Here is a 22,057-nt window from a genome sequence, read left to right on the forward strand (position 1 = left end):
ATATGAATTAATTTAAAATGTGTGAATTCATTCTAATAGAGTGTGAAGTACAATGCAAATCTGATGCCTTCTCAGTTATGTCTATCATTAGAGGGCACTGGGGGTTTCTCTATTGTAAATAGCCGTTTTAGGGGTTCCAGGTGATAGTTCACATATAAGGATTATAATGGATTATCATTGTATAGATTTGAATGTAAGTCAAGCCATATCCCTCAGCTGTCTTATTTTATTTGGGAAAAGTCTGGCACAACACAGTATGGAAGGTTAGCCTATTAGATGGATGTTGCAAAGGGATCTCACTGTTCTGATGCTTTGGTTTTGCACAGAACTCAGGTCTGACATGGGAAGAAGTTTTGGTGACTCTGCTAACTTTGGGATGGCCCAAAACTATTAGGAAACTATTTCCCTGCAGAGGTAAAGAAAAGCAGGAACCTATGAATTTATTTGGTGAACCGAATCAATGTGTCCAGATAATTCAGGTCCCAAATCCTCTTTTTCTATGATAGCTGGGTATTTATCTGAATTTTCTCAATTGTCACCACCACTGGACTCGACTTTGCCTGGATAGAGTCAGCTTAAATTCTTGCCGTGTCTCTGGGCTCACAGTTCGCTGTGCTAATTAAGGAACTCTGAGGGTGAGACTACACGTGCAAAACGAATGGATCGTAACACACTGAGGCTTGGCTTTTAGCTAACATGATCAACCCAATTTGCTGTAGGACTGATTTGGCTTGTGTCGTAACTGACATCCGTCACCAGGACTGTTACACCGGCTGGACAGCTGGGCCACAGTCCAGCTCACGGCTGCGTGGGGCATGGACAGGGTCTAGGGCTAGAATATGATGAGAAAGCTGGTGTTTTAAGATTTGTTTTATTATTTTTTGAAGCTGGTGGCTTTTAAAAGCTTTTACCACAGGGAACATCCCTCATGTGGTGAAATAAGTATCTTCCTGCCAACGTGGCTCTCTTGCCTAAACCTTAGTGCTTTAGTCTAGTCATTCTTTGAATTTGATGTTTTATAGAATGTAAAGTAAGTTAATTCTCCCTTTCTGTCAGTGTTGGAAGTTCCATATGGAATCTGCTCAGTTGGGAAGACAGTTATATTAATCAGACAAACTAAAATCACGGAGTGGGCCTCAACTGTCCATTTGAATGATCTACCTCTGCAGAGGGCAAAGCACACCATGCGAATGGCTACCCAGTTTTGGCAAAAAGGCTAAAAATTATATCGAGTGACTGGGGTTGCATTATTTAAGCTTAAATTCATTTTTTTTCCTATTAAAAACATCCTCAGTTTGATACAGTACAACACGTATTTTGAAATATTTGGGGAGTGATCTTATCTGCCCTATTTCATTCTTAAACAACTGAATTAAAAACCTAATTCCTGCTGAAAGTCTTCAAAATGAGACGTTATTAACCATGGTGATACTTTCCCTTGATTAAATAAGGAAAAAGAGTTGGGGCTTTGCCTGAAATGACATCAATTCAGAAGTCAAAAAAAAATTTTTTTTAACTTCATTAAAGCTATAAAGCGTGGGTGGCTAATCTGAGTGAGAGCTGCCCTTGTCTAAAAATGCGTCAAGACTTAACTGGACGGGTGGTTGCAGACAGGAGCTATTTAGGATGAGCGAGTCATTGTGATTGGGATTTAAATGAATTGCACGCTATTTACGAATTCTTCGGCAGTTAATTTGGATCATTTCCATTACACTGCAAGCAGAAGGCAGACCTTTCTGCCTAGTTACCCCAACTCCGACGACGTCAGTTCCCAGAGGAATCAAGTTTGTCCCACAGATGTTGGCTTTAATGCGGATGAGCCCGAGGGACTCTAAACTTTCAGTTGAATTTATCCCCTTTCTGGACACTATTAAATTGCTCCTGCCTCAAGCAGAGGACTGGTCTTCCCTTCAAAGGCAGCTAAAGAGTGAATTATTTACCAAATTGCACAAAGGGGAGGATTTATCAAGCCCCGTTTTTTCCCCGGAGAGGACAACCCCAGAATTGGGAGACTTTATTACTCTCTTTCTCGGCTGTAAATTATGCAATTCAGATGCTTTTGAAAGCTTCTCTTCATGCTCTGGATGGAGTCATAAAACTTGATACCTGGGGCCAAATGCCTTTATCCCCCCAGAAGGGTGAAGAAGATGAAAAAGCAGCCATTCTAGGCTGGGGCCACACAAAGCCAGTGACTGGGCAGAAAATGTGGGCAGTGGAGACAGTTGCTCTGCATAATTCACACCTCCTTGACCTGAGGTTCTACTCTGCAATGCATTTTATCACTTGTGTACCATCATCGAACCCTCCAAAACCTGAATTAGCCACTTGGAAACACTAGGTGTCATCAAGGGATCCCCCCACCCCATTTGATTGTTGTCATTATCTCTGATGCCAGGATCTTAGATTTTGTGAATTTCAATAAACCCGCCACTCACCTGGAAAGGGTTTGCTGGGGCCCGCTTTCTCTGATTTCTTTGGAGTCATGGTACTTTTGTGTTTCTGCTTGACTGATGTTTGGTCAATTGCTGCAAGTCTGGAATCGCTCTTATATGCAGAATTCTTGGTAGGTAATCTTGGTTCGGCTAGAGGATCCTCCTCACCAGAACTCTACCAAAAATGAAAGGTGTCTGAGTATTGGTGGCTAAATAGGTCATCTTTGCTGGGCAGAGGAGAAAGAGACGGGCCAAATACAGCAAGCCCTCAGCAATGACACTGGAGCATCCTGTCAGCTCAGTGTGCCCTTTCACCAGTCAGATATTCATGGACTGGGCGTATCAATTTAGAAATAATAGCAAAGTTAATGAGTCTATTTTGTAGAACATTATGAAAAGAATGAATTCCTGACCCTTAAGTAATTTGATGACCAATAAACAGCTCATGTGAAAAGCTACATATGAGAAAGCAGGAGAAACAATCCGTGCTTTTAAACTTCTTGCTGCTATTTGTTATTTTGAACTACTTTGCGGGTGGAGGAGGAAAAATGGTCCTTATGTTAATTGTACACTTGACAATGAAAAGGAAATTTAGATAAGAGTGTTGGGACTGCATAAATGAGACCTCGGGTTGATACTCTGAATTACTGGGTGCAACATAAGACAGATTAATCTTTTAAAAAGGCCCCCACTTGTCAGTCTTCCATAAAGAAGTCAGTATAAATCTGTATAAGTCAGGACAAACCATGACTCGTGCAGAGTCAGAATACCTCAACACAGCCTTGCAGATGCAATAAAAATTATCCAGGCATTCAGTAGTTTTATACTTTGCCACACTTAACGCCTATCCAAGAAATGACTGAAAACAATATAAATGACTGGGGGAAACTTGGTCTTGAAGGGTGACTTAAGCCCTGCCTTATGGTTTTGGATCCTGGTGTTAATATGATTTGCTAGGATGTACTTCACAACAAACAAAACCACAAAGTTCCCTCCCCTCCTGCCTGGGGGGAGGGGCACGAAATACTACATTGCACAGTAGACCGGCACTGGAAAGTCCTCTGAAAGCGGAGTCCTTTGCAGACACAGAGTGCTAAATTAGTGTCCCCCACACCTCCCCAGTGGTGGCAATTTGTATTGATCTTGCTCTCCGTTCTCGCTGACAGTTGCGGCATTTTCATTTTAGGGCTCCTGACTCAGGAAAATATTCTGAATAGCTTTGAATTACGGGGTGCAACATAAGACAAACTAAACTCTGGAAAAGTCCCCTACCTGTCAGTCTTCTCTAAGGAAGTTGGGACAAATCTACAGGTGGGCAGATCATTATCCTCCGAGGTTATAAACCGTGTTTTGTAATTCAGAGCCTGGATACAGCCTTCAAACAAATAATTATTGTTTCTCCCTACATCTTCAGAAAACAGACCACCCTCAGATAAAAGGTTGGGCGAAAGGAAAAGACATAATGAGTTGGTTGTTCTCCCTTTTTTCTTTTGATTCTGGAATTTAATAGACATCTTCAGATGAAGATGATTCTGAAATGTCAGCGATGAAACATCCGGTCATTTCTGAACATGAGATAGGCTTTCCATTCTCAGAGAAGGAAATGTGGGCAAATTTTAATTATGATGCCTCAGATTGTCATAGGCAGGAAGTGCATCAGTGAGCATGTGACAGAATTTCTTCCACAAACCGCCCAACATGAACAACTTACATTAGTGAATGGAGAAGCCGGCTCACACATCTATTTTTCAGCCAATTGAAAGGCAGGAAAGATGCTCTGGGCTAAGACTACCAATGTCCATGGTTACAGCCTCAGGAGCAGTGATTGTTACTGTCCACTGTTACTGGTGGGTCCATCCCCTTCACCCTCAGCCAACACTAGAATTCTTTGCTTGCCCCAGGCAGTGGTGAATTGGGAGGAGTTGGTGAAGAGACGCTTTACTGGGTGGGGTGTTAAGCCATGTATTTATCCTCTCTTCACCCATTCATTATACTTCATACTTTCATAGCACCAAAAGTGAAAGAAAGCTTGGCCAATTAAACTGCGCCTACTACGTATGGAGTTGTGCACCTGCCTTCCCAGTACATCCTTCTCTGGTTCCTGGTTCCATCAATCTTACTTCCAGTTAGGAGTCATTCTTGAGTCCAGAAATTATAGCCGGAAGTGGGTGTTTTCTCAGTTAGAAACTAAAGCCACAATGGCAAGAACTATAATATTTACGAATGTGCTACTGGGTCTTTCCCTTCTTGCTTCATTGTTATCTTCAGCAAATCACTTCAACTTTTTATGACCACTCATGTCCTCAGTCATTCTAATCTATCCTCTCCTATGAAAGCCCATCAAATTATCCAGGGAGGATGATCCTTGTGTGGAAGAAGTTGTAGTAACTCATTATGGCACTAAGATGTAGGATTTAAGACTCTGGAGCTCAGCTAACTACTGAATGTTAACTACCTGCTGTTGAAACCCACACCAAAAGCCCTACTGAAAAATTCTATTGGGTTTTCACCTCTTTCAAAGAGAGATGGACAGAGAGGTGGCACAGATCCTACACTGGACTCTTGGTTTCTTCCAAAGGCTGTAAAATTTATGATAGTCACATAAATAAATAGCCAGCTGACATTAGTCTAGACTTAAGAAAATATGATATAATTTCTCTTTCAGACAGTAAAGCGCTAACGTTTTACTAAACGCAAATATTTAACAACGTTTAAAGATGATCAAACAATAAAAATTACATTGTTGATTTAAAGCTGATTTTAAAACTATGTCTCTTCCTCTTGTGATTTTGAAGAGTAAGTACAATTTTCATTTCTTCCCCCTTATGTTCCTAAGTTGAAATGTCACGTGGAGGTGGAGGCAATAGCACATCGCTCTTCCTTAGCGGAAGAAAACCAGCTCTGTCAAAATCAAAGCCTGAAACATTTAAAGAAAAAGAAACTACGTAATACATGTGTAGACTTTTAGTTCTCTCTGGGTAATTTGATGAGAAAGTCCTAATAAAGCCATGCTAACTTAAAGAAGTTATTGTTAAAATTAATATTTTTCTGGAGTATTATGATTTTTGTACTTAACATTTTCCAAAGAGCCCCAGCTTGCTCTTTTGGCGTCACTCATAATAAAGGAGAGATATTACCTTGCCCAGAGCTAGAATCTCTCAAAACCTCAGAGAAAAACTCAGACTGGGAAGAGAAGGGACTTACATTAGGGGATGTAAATGGCCCTGGGCACTGAAGTAGTGACTTAGAAACATTATAATGGTTCTAATTAGACCTCCTGGAAGATGGAGACCCAAGGGTTGGGAGGTGGGACGCATTTCCTTAGAGATGTGAGAATGACTAGATTTTTTTTATTTGAAGTATAATTGATTTACACTGCGGTGATAGTTTTAGGTGTATTGCAAAGTGATTCAGTTATCTATCTATCTATTCTTTTTCAGATTCTTTTTCATTATAGGTTATTACAAGATATTGAATATAGTTCCCTGTGTTACACAGTAGGTCCTTGTTGTTTATCTGTTTCATATGTAGTAGTGTGTATCTGTTAATCCCAAACTCCTAATTTATCCCTCCCTGCCTGCCCCCTTTCCCCATTGGCAACCATAAATTTCTTTTATACGTCTGGGAGGAGAATGACTAGATTTTTAAATTGGGACCTAGCGATGCTGAATCTGAAAGGGTGGGGTGACGATGAGCAGAGATGATCCAAAGAGCAAGGAGACGAAAGTCGTCAGGGACAGCAGAGACCCAGTTATTTTCCAGCTCTTGCCTGCTGGCACATTTCCAAGACCTAGGGAACTGGTTCTCAGCTGGTAGCCACTTCCCTCCCGCCCCCAGGGGGCGCCACTGAATCCTGATTGGTGTGGACAAAACCCAGTTTTGCCCTGTGTCATGTGAGGGCAGGCTGAGCTGAGTGGCTCTCCTGACATAGCGCAAAGATCAGGACATGACTGCTGTGAATAAGTAAAGAGGCAAAGACTAGCGTCAGGCTGATGCCAGAGAGAGACTGTGTTTACTGCATTGGAAATAAAGTATTCTCATCAGATTATGAAAGAGACTGATCAAGGCCGTGAAGCACGGCACTCAAAACAGGAACAAAACACGAAGGGCAAGCAAGGGACTGTGGGTGCAAATGAATATCTTCAGAGTCCTGTCCCCAAAGTCCACATGCATACTATGCTTCAAACACAAAAACCACCTTAGGGAATTGAGGGCAGCTTGTATTAAAAAGCACCCTGGGCAGGATGGACACCTTTACGCGTTCAAGGAATACAAAGTTAGCATGTTCTACAGAGTACTGTTGAATGACAAAGCCAGTTAAACATTCTTTCTTCTAGAAAAAACTCTAGGAGGGGGGTGAGGGGTATAGCTCAGGGGTAGAGCGCATGCTTAGCACGCCCAAGGTCCTAGGTTCAACCCCTAGTACCTCCATTAACAAAAAAAAATTTGCAGCGATGTGGATGGACCTGGAGATCTTCATTCTAAGTGAAGTAAGCCAGAAAGAGAAAGAAAAATACCATATGATGTCCCTTATATGTGGAATCTTAAAAAAAAATACACAAACAGACTTAGACATAGACAACAAACTTATGGTTACTGGGGTGGGGAAAGGGGTAGAAGAGAAAAATTGGGAGTTAAAAATTTGCAGATACTAACTAGTATATATAAAATAGATAAACAGTAAGTTTATATTGTATATAGCACAGGAAACTCCATTCAATATCTTGTAACCTACAATGAAAAAGAATATGAAAATCTATGTATGTATGTATGTACATGTATGACTGAAACATTATGCTGTACACCAGGAATTGACACAACATTGTAAACTGACTATACTTCAATAAATAAATAAAAATTGGGTAGTAATCATTACAAAAGAAAAAAATCTAAGAGTGGCAAAATCTTTTCACATGTTCAGGACAATTTTGAGCTTACCAGAATTGTAAACTTGAACAACCAAGAAGTGATTAGTCATCCTTCAGGGTTTTTTTGGATTCAGGTATCACTCATCTGAATCAAACTGCTGCTTAACCCCATCTGAAGACCCGGCTGCCAGGTGGGGCTGGGCTAGACCAGGGTCAGCAGTAGAAGCCCTTGTGCTCAAGAAGTTTCAGTAATAGATAAACCTGTTCAAAGTGTTAGGAAAGGTTGTGTTGCATGGTAAAAAAAAAAAAAAAAAAAAGCCACAGGAAGCTTTTGGGAGTTAGCTGGGCTGCCACAAGCATGCATTTCACCAGCACTTGTCTCTACTGACAACGTCTGTAGAGAACTCTCTCCCGCCTGCCATCTTTTCTCTGATTCTCGTGCCAGCGAGTTGGAATGACCCAGCCTGAGACACTGATCTGAGATCAACAGTGGCCTCCATGATTAAAGTCTTCACTGCATTTGTTCACCACTGGGTCTGCTCTCTGAAGGAGAGGCACGTGGGACGTTCGTAGGACTTTCTTCTTTTTTAATTAAAAATTTTTTGGTACAATATTTATTTATTTATTTATTCTGGGGGGAGGTAATTAGATTTATTATTATTCTTTTTTAAAGGAAGTACTGGGGATTGAACCCAGGACCTCATGCATGCTGAGCACATGCTCTACCACTGAGCTCTACCCTCCCCATCAGGACTTGCCTCTTGATGATGATCCATCCCACTTGGGAAGGGCCTCTGAGTGACACTCAGAACTGCAAGCTACCGAAATGGCAAACAGGACATGTTTTATGACCTTTGCTAGGTATCCCTTTAAATGCATGTGAATCCCTTGTGTGCTGCAGAGATCGCTGTCAGTTTACGTGGGTGGTGGCCGTGCTTCTGGGGACAAGGGTGTGTAGTGTTCTCTGAAATGGAGTTCTGTGGGGGTGGGCAGAGGGGAGGGAAGTGGCATGTGGATCAAATATTGTTGGATTTAAAAAATTTGAGTACTAAGGTGTAGTGTTGAGTGGTATGTTGAGACTACCTTCAGTTGGATATTTTTCAGGTGTGGTTTTGCTACGATGTATTTCTCCTTCATCCTTTATTTGAATTCATAGTCTCCTTTTAGTTGAAGGAAGCATTTGAAGAACATAAAAGGCTAGGCCATGAGATGGAGGTTATCCATGAAAATAGCTCTTCCTCAAAGACATGGGAATTTATTGAAAAGCATCACATGCACCTACTCTGTCTTCAGCCCCATGTAAAGATGCTCACAGTGGGAGAGATGTGATGTATACCGTACTAACAAAATGCAAAACAACATTTAATTAGGTGATACATTGGGTGGCACCAATTCTAAATCCCAAAGGAACTCACAGAAAAAGGTGAGAAGTCAAGGGAGGCTTCATGAAGGAGGTGGTGTTTTCTGGTATCTGAAGGATCAGTAGGAACTGGCTTAGGCTGGAGGCAGCACACGAGCCAAGATATGGATGGAGTAGCAAATGTGACATCATCCTCAGGCAGTGAGGCTTGTGGCCGGAGCCAAGGATGTGGGGAGGAGAGGTGAGAAATAAAGCTGGCTGGCATGATGGGGTCACATGGGGGCCTCTGAGATTCAAGCAAAGGATTGAGAGTCAACGTGATGGAGAATAGGCTCTAACAGGTTTCTGAGTAGAAAAATGCTTAATATGGTATTGAAGATTAGCTTATATGTTTCTTCCAGAGGAAGAAAACCAAGCATCCAGAAAATTTGCCAAAGAAATAATCTTTCTGTAGTTTCAATGGCTTATTTTTATAAGTGTCAGTCTTTTTCTTATTGCCAAAAAAAAATCATGTTCATAATGGAAAAATAAAGACCAAGATAAAGAGAGAACATTTACAACATTCAAAACCCCATTAACCTTGAAATAAAAACTGCAAATAGCTTGTTCTGAGTTCCTTCAGACCCTACTTAAAGGACTGTGATGGAAACCTACTAGCTTCCACTGAAATCCCTTCTCAAGGGAGAAGAGTTGCAGCTGGGATGTGGCTGCCCACCTGGGACTGAATGACTCTGTCTTCCCTGCAACTAGGTGTGGCCTCAGGAGCAAAGTCTCACCATTAGAGTGGGAGCAGCACTGATGTGTGCAGTCTGCTTCAGAGATCATCTCTGGCCCTGCACCTCAGCTGGAAAGGCAACAAGTTGGAAAGTCACGTGTTGAAGACAACAGAGCTGCCTGAGTCCCTGAAAGTCCTAGTAGAGGAGAGCTGCCTGCTGACTGGGTTCAGCCCACCTGGGCCGTCACAGGTGTAAGAAATAAACTTGTATCTTGATTGAGTCATCACATTTTTGGCCCCTTTGTTATAGCAACTAACATTACCCTAGTACATATGTCTATGCATCTGTCTCAATATTGGTTTTTTTTTTTTTTACAAAAATAGAATTGTACCATATACACATGTTGTTGCTTAACAATACCTTGCATCAATAGATACCTTTCTACAATTTTTTCAACTTCATTTTTTAAAAACTTTTTTTTGAAAAAAATTCAAATCTACAGAGAAGATGAAAGAACAGTACAAATAACATCCATTACCCTTTACCTTGCCAATTTGCTATCTCTCTTTGCTATATATATTCTTTTTCTGAACAATTTCAAAGTGACCAGACTTCATGATAATTACCTCTAAATTCTTTGACATGCATCTCCTATCAAAATAGACATTCTCCTACAAAGCCACAATACTATTATCTTTCCCAAGAGAATTTAATGTGTCCATAACATTATCTGATATATAGAGCATATTCAAACTGTTCCAAAAATGTCTTTTTAGGGGGAAGGGCATAGCTCAAGTGGTAGAGCGCATGCTCAACACGCAAGCGGTCAAGGGTTCAATTCCCGGTACCTCCTCCAAGCCGAAATCAATGAGGAAACCTAATTACTCCCCCTCAAAAAACAAACAATACAAGCAAAAATGTCTTTTTAGCTGTTTGTTTCGATCTATGATCCAATCAAGATACACATATTGCATGCAGTTATTATGTCTCTTTAGTTCTCTGCCCTTTTTGCCTTTTCATGACTTTCACTGTTTGGAAGAGACCCACCCTCTTAGCAGGTCATATGTTCTGAATTTGATGGCTTCTTTATAATAAGCTTCAGGTTAATCATTTTGGGTAGGAATATTCTATAGGTGATGTGTTATCTCTCTCTATAACATCACGTCAGTGCCTGACAATGGTGCTTGGTCCATAGGCTATGGTGGCGATGGCCAGATTCTCCAATGTGAAAATACATTTTCCCCTTTTGTAATTAGCAGGTAATATGTGGGATGATTCTTTGACACAAAGTGGCTTATTGATTACATGTTCTACCCCATGATTTTAGCATCTTTTGGTGTGCTTTGTTTGAATTGATAATTCCATTGGGGCAGCAAAACAACAGTTTGTCTAATTCTGTCTTTTTTTCCTACAATTAGTAGCTGGCCTTCTCTAAAGAACTTTCCTTTCCTGCCTTCTTCTTTCTTTGTTAGTTTATCATCATCATCATCACTATGGTCTCAAGGATATATTTTATTCAGTTATCTCATCACATTTTTTGATGCTCAGCTTGTACCAAAAATGGGGATTGGGTCATTCAGGTTTGCTCTCGACTTGAGTCTTTGAGCACATCACTCCACCTGCAGTGTGGAAAGCGGGCTTTGGGGCAGGAGTGAAAGTGTGAAGACTTGTGAGGAGGCCTCTGCGGTATCTTGACTAGGTGACAGCAGAGGCGAACACACAGATGGATTAAAAGGATAAGGACGTGGCTGGGATGTGGTGACGAGGTGAATATGATAGAGAGGAGGAAAACCTCAGATTTGGATGTTGCTAAACAAAAGGACAAGCAAGGGGCCAGGCTGGGAGCTTTAGCTCTGTGCCTGTTGAGTTTGAGACATCCGAGTAGACATTATTGAGGAAACCATTCATTATTTAGATCTGGAGAGCAAAAGCGAGCTTGGGTTGGAAATGGGGATTTGGGAGTCATTGGCGGGTAACATCTTGGGCAGATAGCCTGAGGACAATGGACAGAGCAGGGCTTCTTGGGGTGGACCATGAATGTGGATGGGGAAAAAAAATTATATCTCTACTTCCACTAACTTCTCGCTGAAGTCTAACCATATCCTTCATTTCATTTATAAATGCAGGCAACAAACCACAGCAGTATTAGCAGTACCTGTGATTTGTCACCCATGGAAATCACAGATATTTTCACATTTCATTAAATTTGTTGCAGATGTCTCAAAATACCCTTTATGCCCATCACTTGCTATTTAATGTGTTAATAAAGCAGCACGTACATTACTGAGTCACAGATCTCTGAAAATACTTTGATGACTATTTCAGTAAAAGTGATTTCCTTTGAAATCCTATGCATCTTATTTTATGCATTTGAAAATGCTATTCCAAGAAGAGGACGTAGGGAGGTCACCGTTACTGCCTAAGAGGTCTGTGATTCAAAACCAGGATGAACCCTCCTCAGGAGAGAGGGAGAAGAGAACCAGCCTGGAAGGATCCCAGGACGCCGCCCAAGGATGGAGGAGGAGGAGGAGAAGCTGCCTCCAAGGAGTGCGGAGGGAGCCAGGAAAATGTGGCTTCGTAGGGGACGTGTTGTTTCGAGGAGGATCCAGCAACCAGGTGAGACAAAGCTGCCGAGTCAGCGGGCAAGCTGAGGACTGAGAGAGACCCTCCTGCATCAGAGACATGGAAGTCATCTGGCAAAGAGCCATTTCTGCGGAAGGATGTGTGGGGAAGCCAGATTGGAGTGGGTTGAGGAGAGAGGAGGAGGTGGGGAAGTGGAATCAGTCAGCGTAAATAATTCTTTTGAGAACTTTGGCTGTGAAGGAGAAGTATGTGGAGGGGATGTGGGAATCAAGGAAGGGCTGTTCTGTTGCTTTCTTGAAGTTTTTTATGGGATACCTCGATCACGATTAAATGCTGTTGGGAAGGCTCTGGTCCAGAGCTGGAGATGCAGGAGCAGAAGGGATGATGGATATGATGGATGGAGTAAGGGTCCTGAGGAGAGTGAGGAGGTGGGGTCCTGAGTGCAGGGGGCCAGGTTGGGAACTGCGTGGGAGTGAGAGGAGGGTGGTGCAGGAGGAAGCGGGTGGGTGGGTTGGACAGCAGGGAGCTGAGGAAGCATCCATCTGAGGACCACTATGGTTTGGGGTGGAAGACAGGAGGGACTGAAGACTGGGGAGAGGGAAGGAGGCTTGAAGTGGAAGAGAGAGTTGACCAAAGAAACTAGGAGGTTGGTGGCTGTGACCTTCCAGGGACACCATTTTTCAAAGGTGGGTGCTTTTTCTCCAGCAGTCACTGGTGGCGTGGGATCAGGGCCAGAGATAGATGGTGGATGGGCAGGATTTCACCAGAGCAGTGTGGAAAAGCCAAAAACTTCCCTTTTGATTAAGATCAAGCACAGAACCTAGGCTGCTTGGGAAGGGAAAGTCGGTTCAGAGGAGACAATGAGAAGGCAAAGGGGGAGGACCAGAGGTCCCTGAGAGGAGGAAGAAATGTCATGGTAGAAGAGGAAGGCTGGTGGCGATCAGCAGATTTTGGAGATGGAGACCTTTCGGTCGATGATGCAGTCTCAGCTGTGCCCTTGTGGGGCATGCAGAGCGGGATGTAGCGGGGCACTTAAGATGCCTCGGGAGCTGAGAAGCCAAGGTGTGGCTGGGTCATCCAGGTGGATGCTGAAGTCATTTGGGATTGTGGCTGGAGATCAGGAGGTGGGGTGGACAGATTCTTCACTGAATAAAGGAGAGTGGTCAGGAGACAGCAGGGGTGGTGCTAGGGAGGGTTGATGAAATAAAACAGCACCAGCCTCAGTGGACGGTGTTTCCAACAGAGCCTGGGGAGCAATGGTCTGAGAGCAGCATGAGGGAGCAGGAAGGGCACCCTCCTGCCTTCTGATCCTGGGGAAGGGGTGCGGGAGGGATAGGGACTCAGCCCCCAGGGAGGGGAGCTCTGATGCACATTTCCTGTGCTGCCGGAAGACTGGGTGGCTCACCTGTTCCCAAATGTGCCCATCTCTCCTTGACTTAGGCTATTCCTTCCACCTGTAATGTCTGCCCCACCTCGGCTCCCCACCCCCACTTCCTGCCCATGTTTTCAGATCCCGCTGAACATCTGCATCTCTATGAAGTTTTCCCAGGTTTACCCAGTCTTCTTATGCCACTCATCAGATACTGTCTTGAACCGCAGGCATCTGTGTAACATCTTATTTCATTGGGAACTCCCTGAGGGCGGGGCGGGGGCATGGCTTATTCATGGCTATATCCCCACACCACCTGATGGAACAACGTCTTGGACACCAGTGACTTACATAATTCCTTAACAAACAAAGCAATTGTTGTTATCGACAAAACAAAAGGTCTTAGGATGAAATGCTGTATTTATAAATTATGTTTAATGCAGGTAGGCACTGAAGAGTCATGTCTTGCTAATGAAGAAAATACTAATTTTTGATATCTGAATTTTAATTGGTTTTTAACAAGTTTTTTATTTTAAAAAGCAATTAGAACTATTTTTTAAAAGTAAGGAATTTTAATAATATGTCGTAAACTGAAATACATAGCACCACATTAAATGTGAAAAAAGCCAGTTTATTATCATCTTCTCTCATGCAATTTCTGAGCTGCTGAGTCCAATTAACACGGGGAACTCTTTGGTTCAGAGGCCACCAATTCTCAGCACCCATAATTTCACTGAGCTGGGATAACAATGGTGTTTGTCTTGCCCGGCCGTGTGGCAGAATCACCCTGTGGAAGGATTGACTCTAGGCAGTCTTGCTTATCTGTTGAAAAGGCAGGACCACATTCTGGCCCTATTTTAAAATCACCTGGTGGAACTCCAGCAAAGCACAGAAACGAAGGGGAATGGAAGCATTGCTGGCTTTGCCCAGACACAGTTATTATTTGTTTGTGGCATTACTGCTGCTACAGGCCTCTGGTATCCTGGTTTTCCCGCAGAGGGGTCTGCACACGAGCTATTCCAGACTCCGTGATCTGATCACAGAGGAAATCTTCCATTCAGTCTAGTGGGTCGTCTGGTGGGACTGTGTCTGTATTCAGCCACAGTACGATGACCTCCTATAAAGTACCAGTGAGTCCTGGGTCACCTGGGACTGTTCTGAGTTTCCTTTGTCCACGGAGAGCTGCTTCTGTCTCTGTGTTCTTTCCTACCTGACAAAAGGCACTAACCTGGAGCTTTAAAGCAGCCACCTGTCCCTTTGGGGAGCGGTAGGCTAGGAAATTCTGGTTACTTTGGTCACCACCAGTAAGGAGGCTTCCAGATGGTGGCTTGCAGTTTCAATCTTCAAGCCCAAACTAGCCATTGCACACTGGCGGCCTCACCAAACCACACTCCTCCCAATGATCTCAGGCCAGGTCACAGAGTGTTCACTGTGAGTAACAGTACCTGCCTTCTCCTCTCGCTCAGGTGAGGAGTCCCGCTCTGGCTGCTGGGTGTCTGTCGCTACAACCTCAATGTGGGTGCACATTCCTAAAACATTCTGGTGACTGTCAGCCGCCAGATGTTCATGAAGCTCCCATTGTGAGGTGGGTGCTGTCAGCAACAATAAACAGTGCCTGCTCCCAGCCTAAGGAGGAGCCCGACAGGAAGGTGTACCCCAAGGTGGACTTGAGCCCAGACCGCATTATGGGGATACAAAGGAGGGACAGAGCAAAGTCACCTGACCCCCCCAGGAGCAGCTCTGGACACTTTTCCTAGAGGAAGTGACCTCAGAGTTGACGGTCAGGCCATTAAGGGCCTTGAGGGCCATCAAGGCCATCAAACACTTTGCTCAAGTGCTTGAACTTGATCCCGGAGACTGGGGAACCACTAAAGGACTTTTAATAGAAGAATGACACAATCCAATTTGCTTCTAGAAGGATCACTTTAAAAAAAATAGTTAATTTATAATGTGTTAGTTTCTGGTGTGGAGCATAGTGATTCAGTTTATACACAGGTATATATTTCTTTTCATATTCTTTTTCATTATAGGCCATGATAAGGTATTGAATATGGCTCCCTGTGTTATATAGTAGGACTTTATTGTTTATCTGTGTTATACAGAGGGATCACTCTTATTGCTGCCTGGGAGACTGGCTGGAAGGGACGAGATGACGGCAAAACGACCAGGGAAATGACTCTTACAATAATCCAGGCAATTAAAAAAGACAAGGCCCTGCAAAGGGAGGTGCTGGTGGACAGATTGAGAGAAGAGATGAGACAGTTCGGCTTTGGCGTCTGATGGCTGTGAAGTGTGAGAAGGAGCGGGGGGAGGAGTCTAAGAATCTCCAGAATTCTGGCCTGGGCAGAAAGCAGCTCAGGGGGAGGAACCCATTTGAGGGGAGAAGGTGATGCATTCAGCATCCTGAGTCTCAAGGGCTTGAGGGACACGCCCTGGTGAACAGATGGACAGCCAAAACGGAAAACAAGCTCGAACAAAAATTCCCACCGATGAGAACTCAAGAAACCGTAGGCTGCACATTCCGTCTCCGTGAAGTGCCTTTTGGGCTTGAGAGGCCGTGTGCAGAGCTGAGTTATTACTCAGGTGCACCTCGAGGGTGCAGAATCTGCGCTAGAGTCAAGGGGGCGTCGGTGACAAACACCACGCCAGGTGTTAAAGCTGACTCACAGCTTCCCAGGGCGGGGCCTTTGGCAGCCAGAAGCAGTGGGTGCGTGTGTGACCTGCCTCAGCTGCACAGGGGCCTGGGGCCAGGACGATGTGAGGCCCGACCCGCGGGGAATCTGACAACGGACAAGGAGAAGTTAGAGAAAATTAAAAGCGTGAGTCATGGAACGCGTATGCTGTTTGCTAGGCTGAGGCTGCTTTCGTGATACCATCAAGGGTGTTGGTAGGTTGACATTGACAGATTAATGGGAGAACAACACCCTAAGAGACGTTTGAAAGAGTAGAAGCTGAAGGTTTCACAGGCAGGATAGGCTGAACAGACAGGTAATGAAAGGAGGCATGCAAATATATCCAGGTCAGAGGAGAACACAAAATGCAAATCCAGCCAGCCTTCACGGACAGCTGAATCATCACCGGAGAGCTAACATTTGCAAGGAGCTCCATATGCAAAGCATTGTAGTGTGGATTATGCAGGGCCAGTTTCTGGGAACCAAAACCCCTTCCTGGTCCATGGGGTCTTGTTTTGATTTTTGGATGTGACTATTACCTGGAGCAGTGTTGTCCCACAGAACTTTCTGCAGTGATGGACATGTCCTATATCTGTATTGGCCAGTGTGGCAGCCACGGACCACATGTGGCTACTGAGCATGGAACTGCATTTCAAATTTTGTTTTAATTAATTTAAAGTTACATAGTCCCACGTGGCGAGTGGCCACTGTACTGGACAGCATGGTTTTAGGCTTTGGCTGCCCTCACCTATGAATGCATATTCTGACTTTTTAAGCCACCGCGGATCACTTGAAGAGGATTTCTTTTTCATTTTAACCTCCCAAGTTTGCATGGATGATCCCAAGCAAAACAATTAAAATGTTTCTGTTGGGTAACCGCCTTCGCATTTAAGCTTACTTTGCTTTCTGGGAGATTCAGGTGATCTCACCGATGTAAACATCCTGCTGAGCCAGACCTGGGGCAGAGCCAGCTGCTGCTGGTGTCAGGTTAACTGCCTCCTTCCAATGTAACGTTGGGTCCTTGTGACCTGGAATCTAAACATTTAGCTGCTCTGTTGCTGATGGTGAAAGGACGATAATCCTATTCCTGTTAGCAAACGGGGCTCTTGAAAAACTGAGAGCTGGTCTCCACTCTCTTTGCTAATAAAGTAAATGCAGTGACAGCATGTCCTCAGTCCTTGAGATTTGTGCTTTTGGAACAGTGTCCTATCCAGCAAGGATGCAAGATCTTGGAAGACAAGAAGGGCCCATGATGACTTTTTTTTAAATTGAAGTATCATTATTTACAATGTTGTGTTAGTTTCAGGTGTACAGACAAGTGCTTCAGTTATACATATACATATATTCTTTTTCAGATTCTTTTCCATTATAGTTTACTACAAGATATAATGAATATAGTTCCCTGTGCTATACAGTAGGTCCTTGTTGTTTATCTATTTTATATATAGCAGTGTGTATCTGTTAATCACAAATTCCTAATTTATCCCTCCCCCTGTTCCTCTTTGGTAACCATAAGTTTGTTTTCTATGTCTGTAAGTCTGTTTCTGTTTTGTAAATAAGTTCATTTGTATCATTTTTAAAAATTTCACATATAAGTGATATCATATGATATTTATCTTTTTCTGATTTACTTTGCTTGGTATGATAATCTTGAAGTCCATCCATGTTGCTGCAAATGGAATTATTTCATTCTTTTTTATGGCTGAGTTTTATATATATATATATATATTTTTTTTTTTTTTTCCACAACTTCTTTATCCAGTCATCTGCTGATGGACACTTAGGCTTCTTCCATGTCTTGGCTATTGTAAATAGTGCTGCTGTGAACACTGGGGGCATGTATCTTTTCGAATTAATGTTTTCATTTTAGCCAGGTTTATGTCCTGGAGCGGGATTGCTGGATCATATGGTAATCATGATGACTTTCTTCACTAAAGGTTGCTGCCCTCCAAGTCCTGGGCTGATCAGTTTCATAATCTTCTACGGGGAAATTGGGACTCCTGATCCTCCTCCGTGAAGTCTTCATAGGGCAAAATATCCTGGTGCCTGTGTTATCACTGCAGGCTCCTCTGGGCCAACAGTGTCCCGGGGACACTGTTTCCTGTTCATCCTGAGAGACTGCTTTGCTTTTTAATCTACTAAATCATCCAATATCCCATTGGTTCTCTGGAGCTGCTGTTTATTTCCCTGTTAAATTCTAATCTGATTCAACAATCCACAAGGCAGTATGTAACTTTGAAAAGGGTCTAAAATTAAGCTGCAAATTAGGTTGGCTTTTAGAAATGTGGCCTGGCACTGGGCTGAGGTGAAAAGGTATTCCAGAAACCTAAGGACCTGCTCCTCCATTGATAACTTTTGGAGCATCATTTGCAAGAAGAGCTAGACACCAAGGCAATTTATAATGACCCTGATGTTAGTATGACACTTAAAGAGTCTCACTCATTCTCACAATGATCCTATGAGATAAGCATAATAATCAGGATCTCCTTGATGGGAAATTGAAGTACTTAGAAGTAAAGTGCTTTGCCTGAATTCACACTGTAATGAGGGACAGAGCTGGCCCTTGACAATAAGTGTTCTTGGTGCTGTGTCACACAGCTAACTTAAATGTATTCAGGAGGTGCCACTTTAGAGAAGACCTCAGCACAGGCTTGATAGCAATCGCTCTATCTTGGATTTAGATTTAACACAATCTCTGCATAACCAGGGGTTAAAGCCACCGGTCGAAGTGAGGAGGTTGGCTGCCAGGTTAACTGTGCATTTGGGGATTGCCCTTCTCTGGTGGGTGTCTGGAAATGATAGCTTGATACTGGCTCTATTGCCTGATGGTAAATGCCTCGCTTATTCCAGGCCCATCAGAATTGTGACAGTCTTGAGCCTGGGGTAAGGAACGAACAAGTGATGGAAATTGCAATACAAATGTCAAAACTTGGTGGCGCGCTTCACCTTGTGATTGTACAGTGGAAAATTTCCATGGATGAAGCAATCCACTCTCACAGCACCCACTCAATCAGAGAATGCACTTGCCTCCTCAAATCAGAAGAAAATGTTCCTTAGAGTTTTCAGCTCCAGCATCTCTGAAAGGAAGTGACTCAGGGGAGCATTCCCCTAGGGAAGAGGGCTTAGGTTGGGTTTACACCGTCTCACTGAGCTGTGTCTTTCTCCTGCCCCTTTCCGATTGACTGAAGACCTTTTGCAGCCCTAGTGCCTGATGCGACATTCAATACACTAAGCTCTGGAAATTGGATCTGTCTGGCTTGGGTTTTCCTTTGGGAGAGGCCAGCATTCTTATCTTAGCTCCTGCATCTCCCTGGTGTGCAAGACCCTGCAGAAAGAGGTTTGATAAGTTCTGCATTCCCTCAGGATTCGAGATATAGCAGGGCAGGCCCAGACTATGAAGGTTTAAAGACAACTAGATTTCCATAGAAATTTGGGTAGGGGTCCAAACCTGGGAGGGGAAATCGTCAAACCAACCCATGATCCTGGGAGATGAAGATTTCTGGGATCTGGCTGGCATCTCTTAAGGGTTCTCTGGCTTTATTGGTACCAAGCAAGAGTCGAAGGGCTGGGTGAGGAGGGATTGGCATTATAAGCACACGTGCCAGAGGGCTGTTGAGAGGGACGCGGTCAGTGACATCTCCCCTCCCCTGGCCCTTCCTGCTTTTTTGTATCCAGAGGCAAACCCTCCAGTATCTTCTAAAGAATATCTTTAATACAGGGAGCGAAGCAGAGGTGAATTTCGCTATGGAAAATTTTGATTTTGTCGCTCTTCTTGATGGAGAAGGTGCAACCTTGAAGGCACTTGTACAATCAATACCCAAACCCGGGTGAAATCATCATATGGAAAAAGTTGAGAGTATGAAGGAAAGTTGTCTCAAGTTCTCTGACATACTGAGGTTCAGTGACATACAGCGAACATGAAAAATCCTGTCCTTGGGCTATAGAAATTGCCAGTCTTATGCATTTTACCACATATTTTTATCTTTATTTCATAATTACTTTTATATGCACAGCTGTGTCCTTTCTCAGATGTGGTCTGAGCGTTTTGCAGTGAAGATTTAAAGAATGAATAATTTTTAGAGCATGAAGAAGGAAATGACAGGAATCTGTTGCTGGCTTGTCCCCCAGACAAAGTTTGTGGAGAGGAGCATGAAACATCAGGTCCTAGAATACCCCAGATGCACGAGTGTTGCCGTACAGAATGACCGAGAGTCTGCACGTGAGTCTTTGCATGAGGCTAGAAGAACCCAGCTGCCTGCTTGTTTGGTATTTCCAGTCTCAAAAGAGTGCTACATGCTACTGTTTGACTTAAATTACACTACATTTAAAACAATCTGTCCTTGGTTTTTGTTTCTAAGTGCAAAACGGCGGGAATTTATCTTAATGCTAAAAATGTGCTGTTCTAGGCAAACTAGATTTAATTTTTGGATTAATCTCACTCCCTAAGTTCAATCAGCAGTAGGCATTATGTTGAGTCCTTGACTAACAGGAAGAGATGCAGGCAACGTGTTTTTTCAGTGCTTCCGGTATTGTGAGAGAGTCTCTTTCACCTTCAGACTCTGGGTGGAATATTTTACTGTGTGATTTCATGTTTCCTTAATAGGGAGTGTAGGTCTTTCCCAGGGATACGTCTACGTCTATAAACATCAGTCACTGAGGTTTTTAAGGTGTCCTTTGAACATTAAACAACCACAATGTGAACATCTTAGATTAAAGAAGAAATCCCAACAAGAGCTTGATTGATATCGGGTATCCAGGATCTATCTCTGGGACCCACACCACTGATAGAAAAGAGAGTCTGTCCTCTAGAGCATATTTCAGGCATGAAATATTAAATAAGAATTCATAAAAGGCATATTACTCATCTTAAATCAATTCGCCGTACTAACAACCAGTGTTGAGGGCCGCTTGCGGTATTTAGTGCTTACACAGGATAAGTAAAACCCTTGCCCAGATAAGATCTTAAACATGAAATATGATCATGTAGCTCAGTGGCTCCAAACACACTCTCAGCGGTCAGACTGCCTGGAAGGGAATTCCTACCACATACTGGCTGTGAAGTCTTAGGTAAAGTTTCTTAAATTTTCTAAGGCTCAGTTTTCTCATCTGTAAAATGAGGCAAATTATACAGAGATTTATGAGAATCGAAAAAGCTAACATGTATAAAAGCACTTAGCACGGCACTGGAACATTGTAATCACTCAAACAATGGTAACTACTACTACTAGCATCATTTTCACATTGTGATCATATTGATCCTATTATTTATTCTTATCATCCAGACAAAAATAATCGAACAATTCCTAGTTATTAAATGATGCAGTTATTACTACATTTTACTCTATTTAAAATAAAAACTAGACTAAGCAATGCAATGGGTGAGATGGTAAGTCTGTCTATCCATGTCTATCTATATGCACATAGGCAATCAGGGAGGCACAGATATAGGGGTATGGATCCAGTGTGATGCTGTGCTTTAGAAGGCCCAGTGTTTCCAACTCTTAAAATCAAAGAGTTGTAGCATTTCTGATTTGGATGGAACCTCAGAGACCACCTCTATTGGGCCCACTGTCTGCAGGAAAGAAGAGTGAGGTCCAATCAGGGTGAAGAGGGAAGGTCACAAAGCAGAGGAGGAGGAGGTTGAGCAGGTGGTACCCAGGATGGGGGCTCTTGCCCCTGCCTCTCCCTGCCCTGCCCTTTAAGATCTTCAACATTTCCTTTTTGAATTGTCTTTTTCCACCCCCCCCCCCCCACACACACACAGCAAAAGACTCTCCCAGAGTTCTGAGTATCCACACACACACCACACACACACACACACACACACACACACACACACACACGCAGCAAAAGACTCTCCCAGAGTTCTGAGTACCTGTTTGGAAGAGGACCCACTTGAAAACCGGGATCTTTCAAAATTTGTCTCTTGTCCCCAAAACGGGTCTCGTTTCTTCTCATTTGGGTCTCTTCTATATTCCTGTCGTCTCAGACAAGCCTGGAGAATAACCAAAAAAGAATTTCTTTGGCCTCGGTCTCCGACTAGCTTTGATAACTTTA

General features: G+C 43.3%; 1 protein-coding gene across 4 annotated transcripts in view; it reads right to left on the bottom strand.

The window, feature by feature from the left end:
• The window catches only part of MARCHF10 (membrane associated ring-CH-type finger 10), an 88,497-nt gene that overhangs the window by 39,544 nt on the left and 26,896 nt on the right, over positions 1-22,057 (bottom strand). For all 4 annotated transcript variants that reach the window (XM_010956006.3, XM_074343440.1, XM_010956005.3 and 1 more), the window contains 2 exons: positions 21,876-21,995; positions 2,436-2,607 (listed from right to left, as the gene is read on the bottom strand). In XM_010956006.3, the coding sequence (XP_010954308.2) occupies positions 2,436-2,607; positions 21,876-21,995 (292 nt within the window). The remainder of the gene's footprint in view (positions 1-2,435; positions 2,608-21,875; positions 21,996-22,057) is intronic.

Source organism: Camelus bactrianus, chromosome 16, assembly GCF_048773025.1.
Source record: "Camelus bactrianus isolate YW-2024 breed Bactrian camel chromosome 16, ASM4877302v1, whole genome shotgun sequence".
Taxonomy (NCBI): Eukaryota; Metazoa; Chordata; class Mammalia; order Artiodactyla; family Camelidae; genus Camelus; species Camelus bactrianus.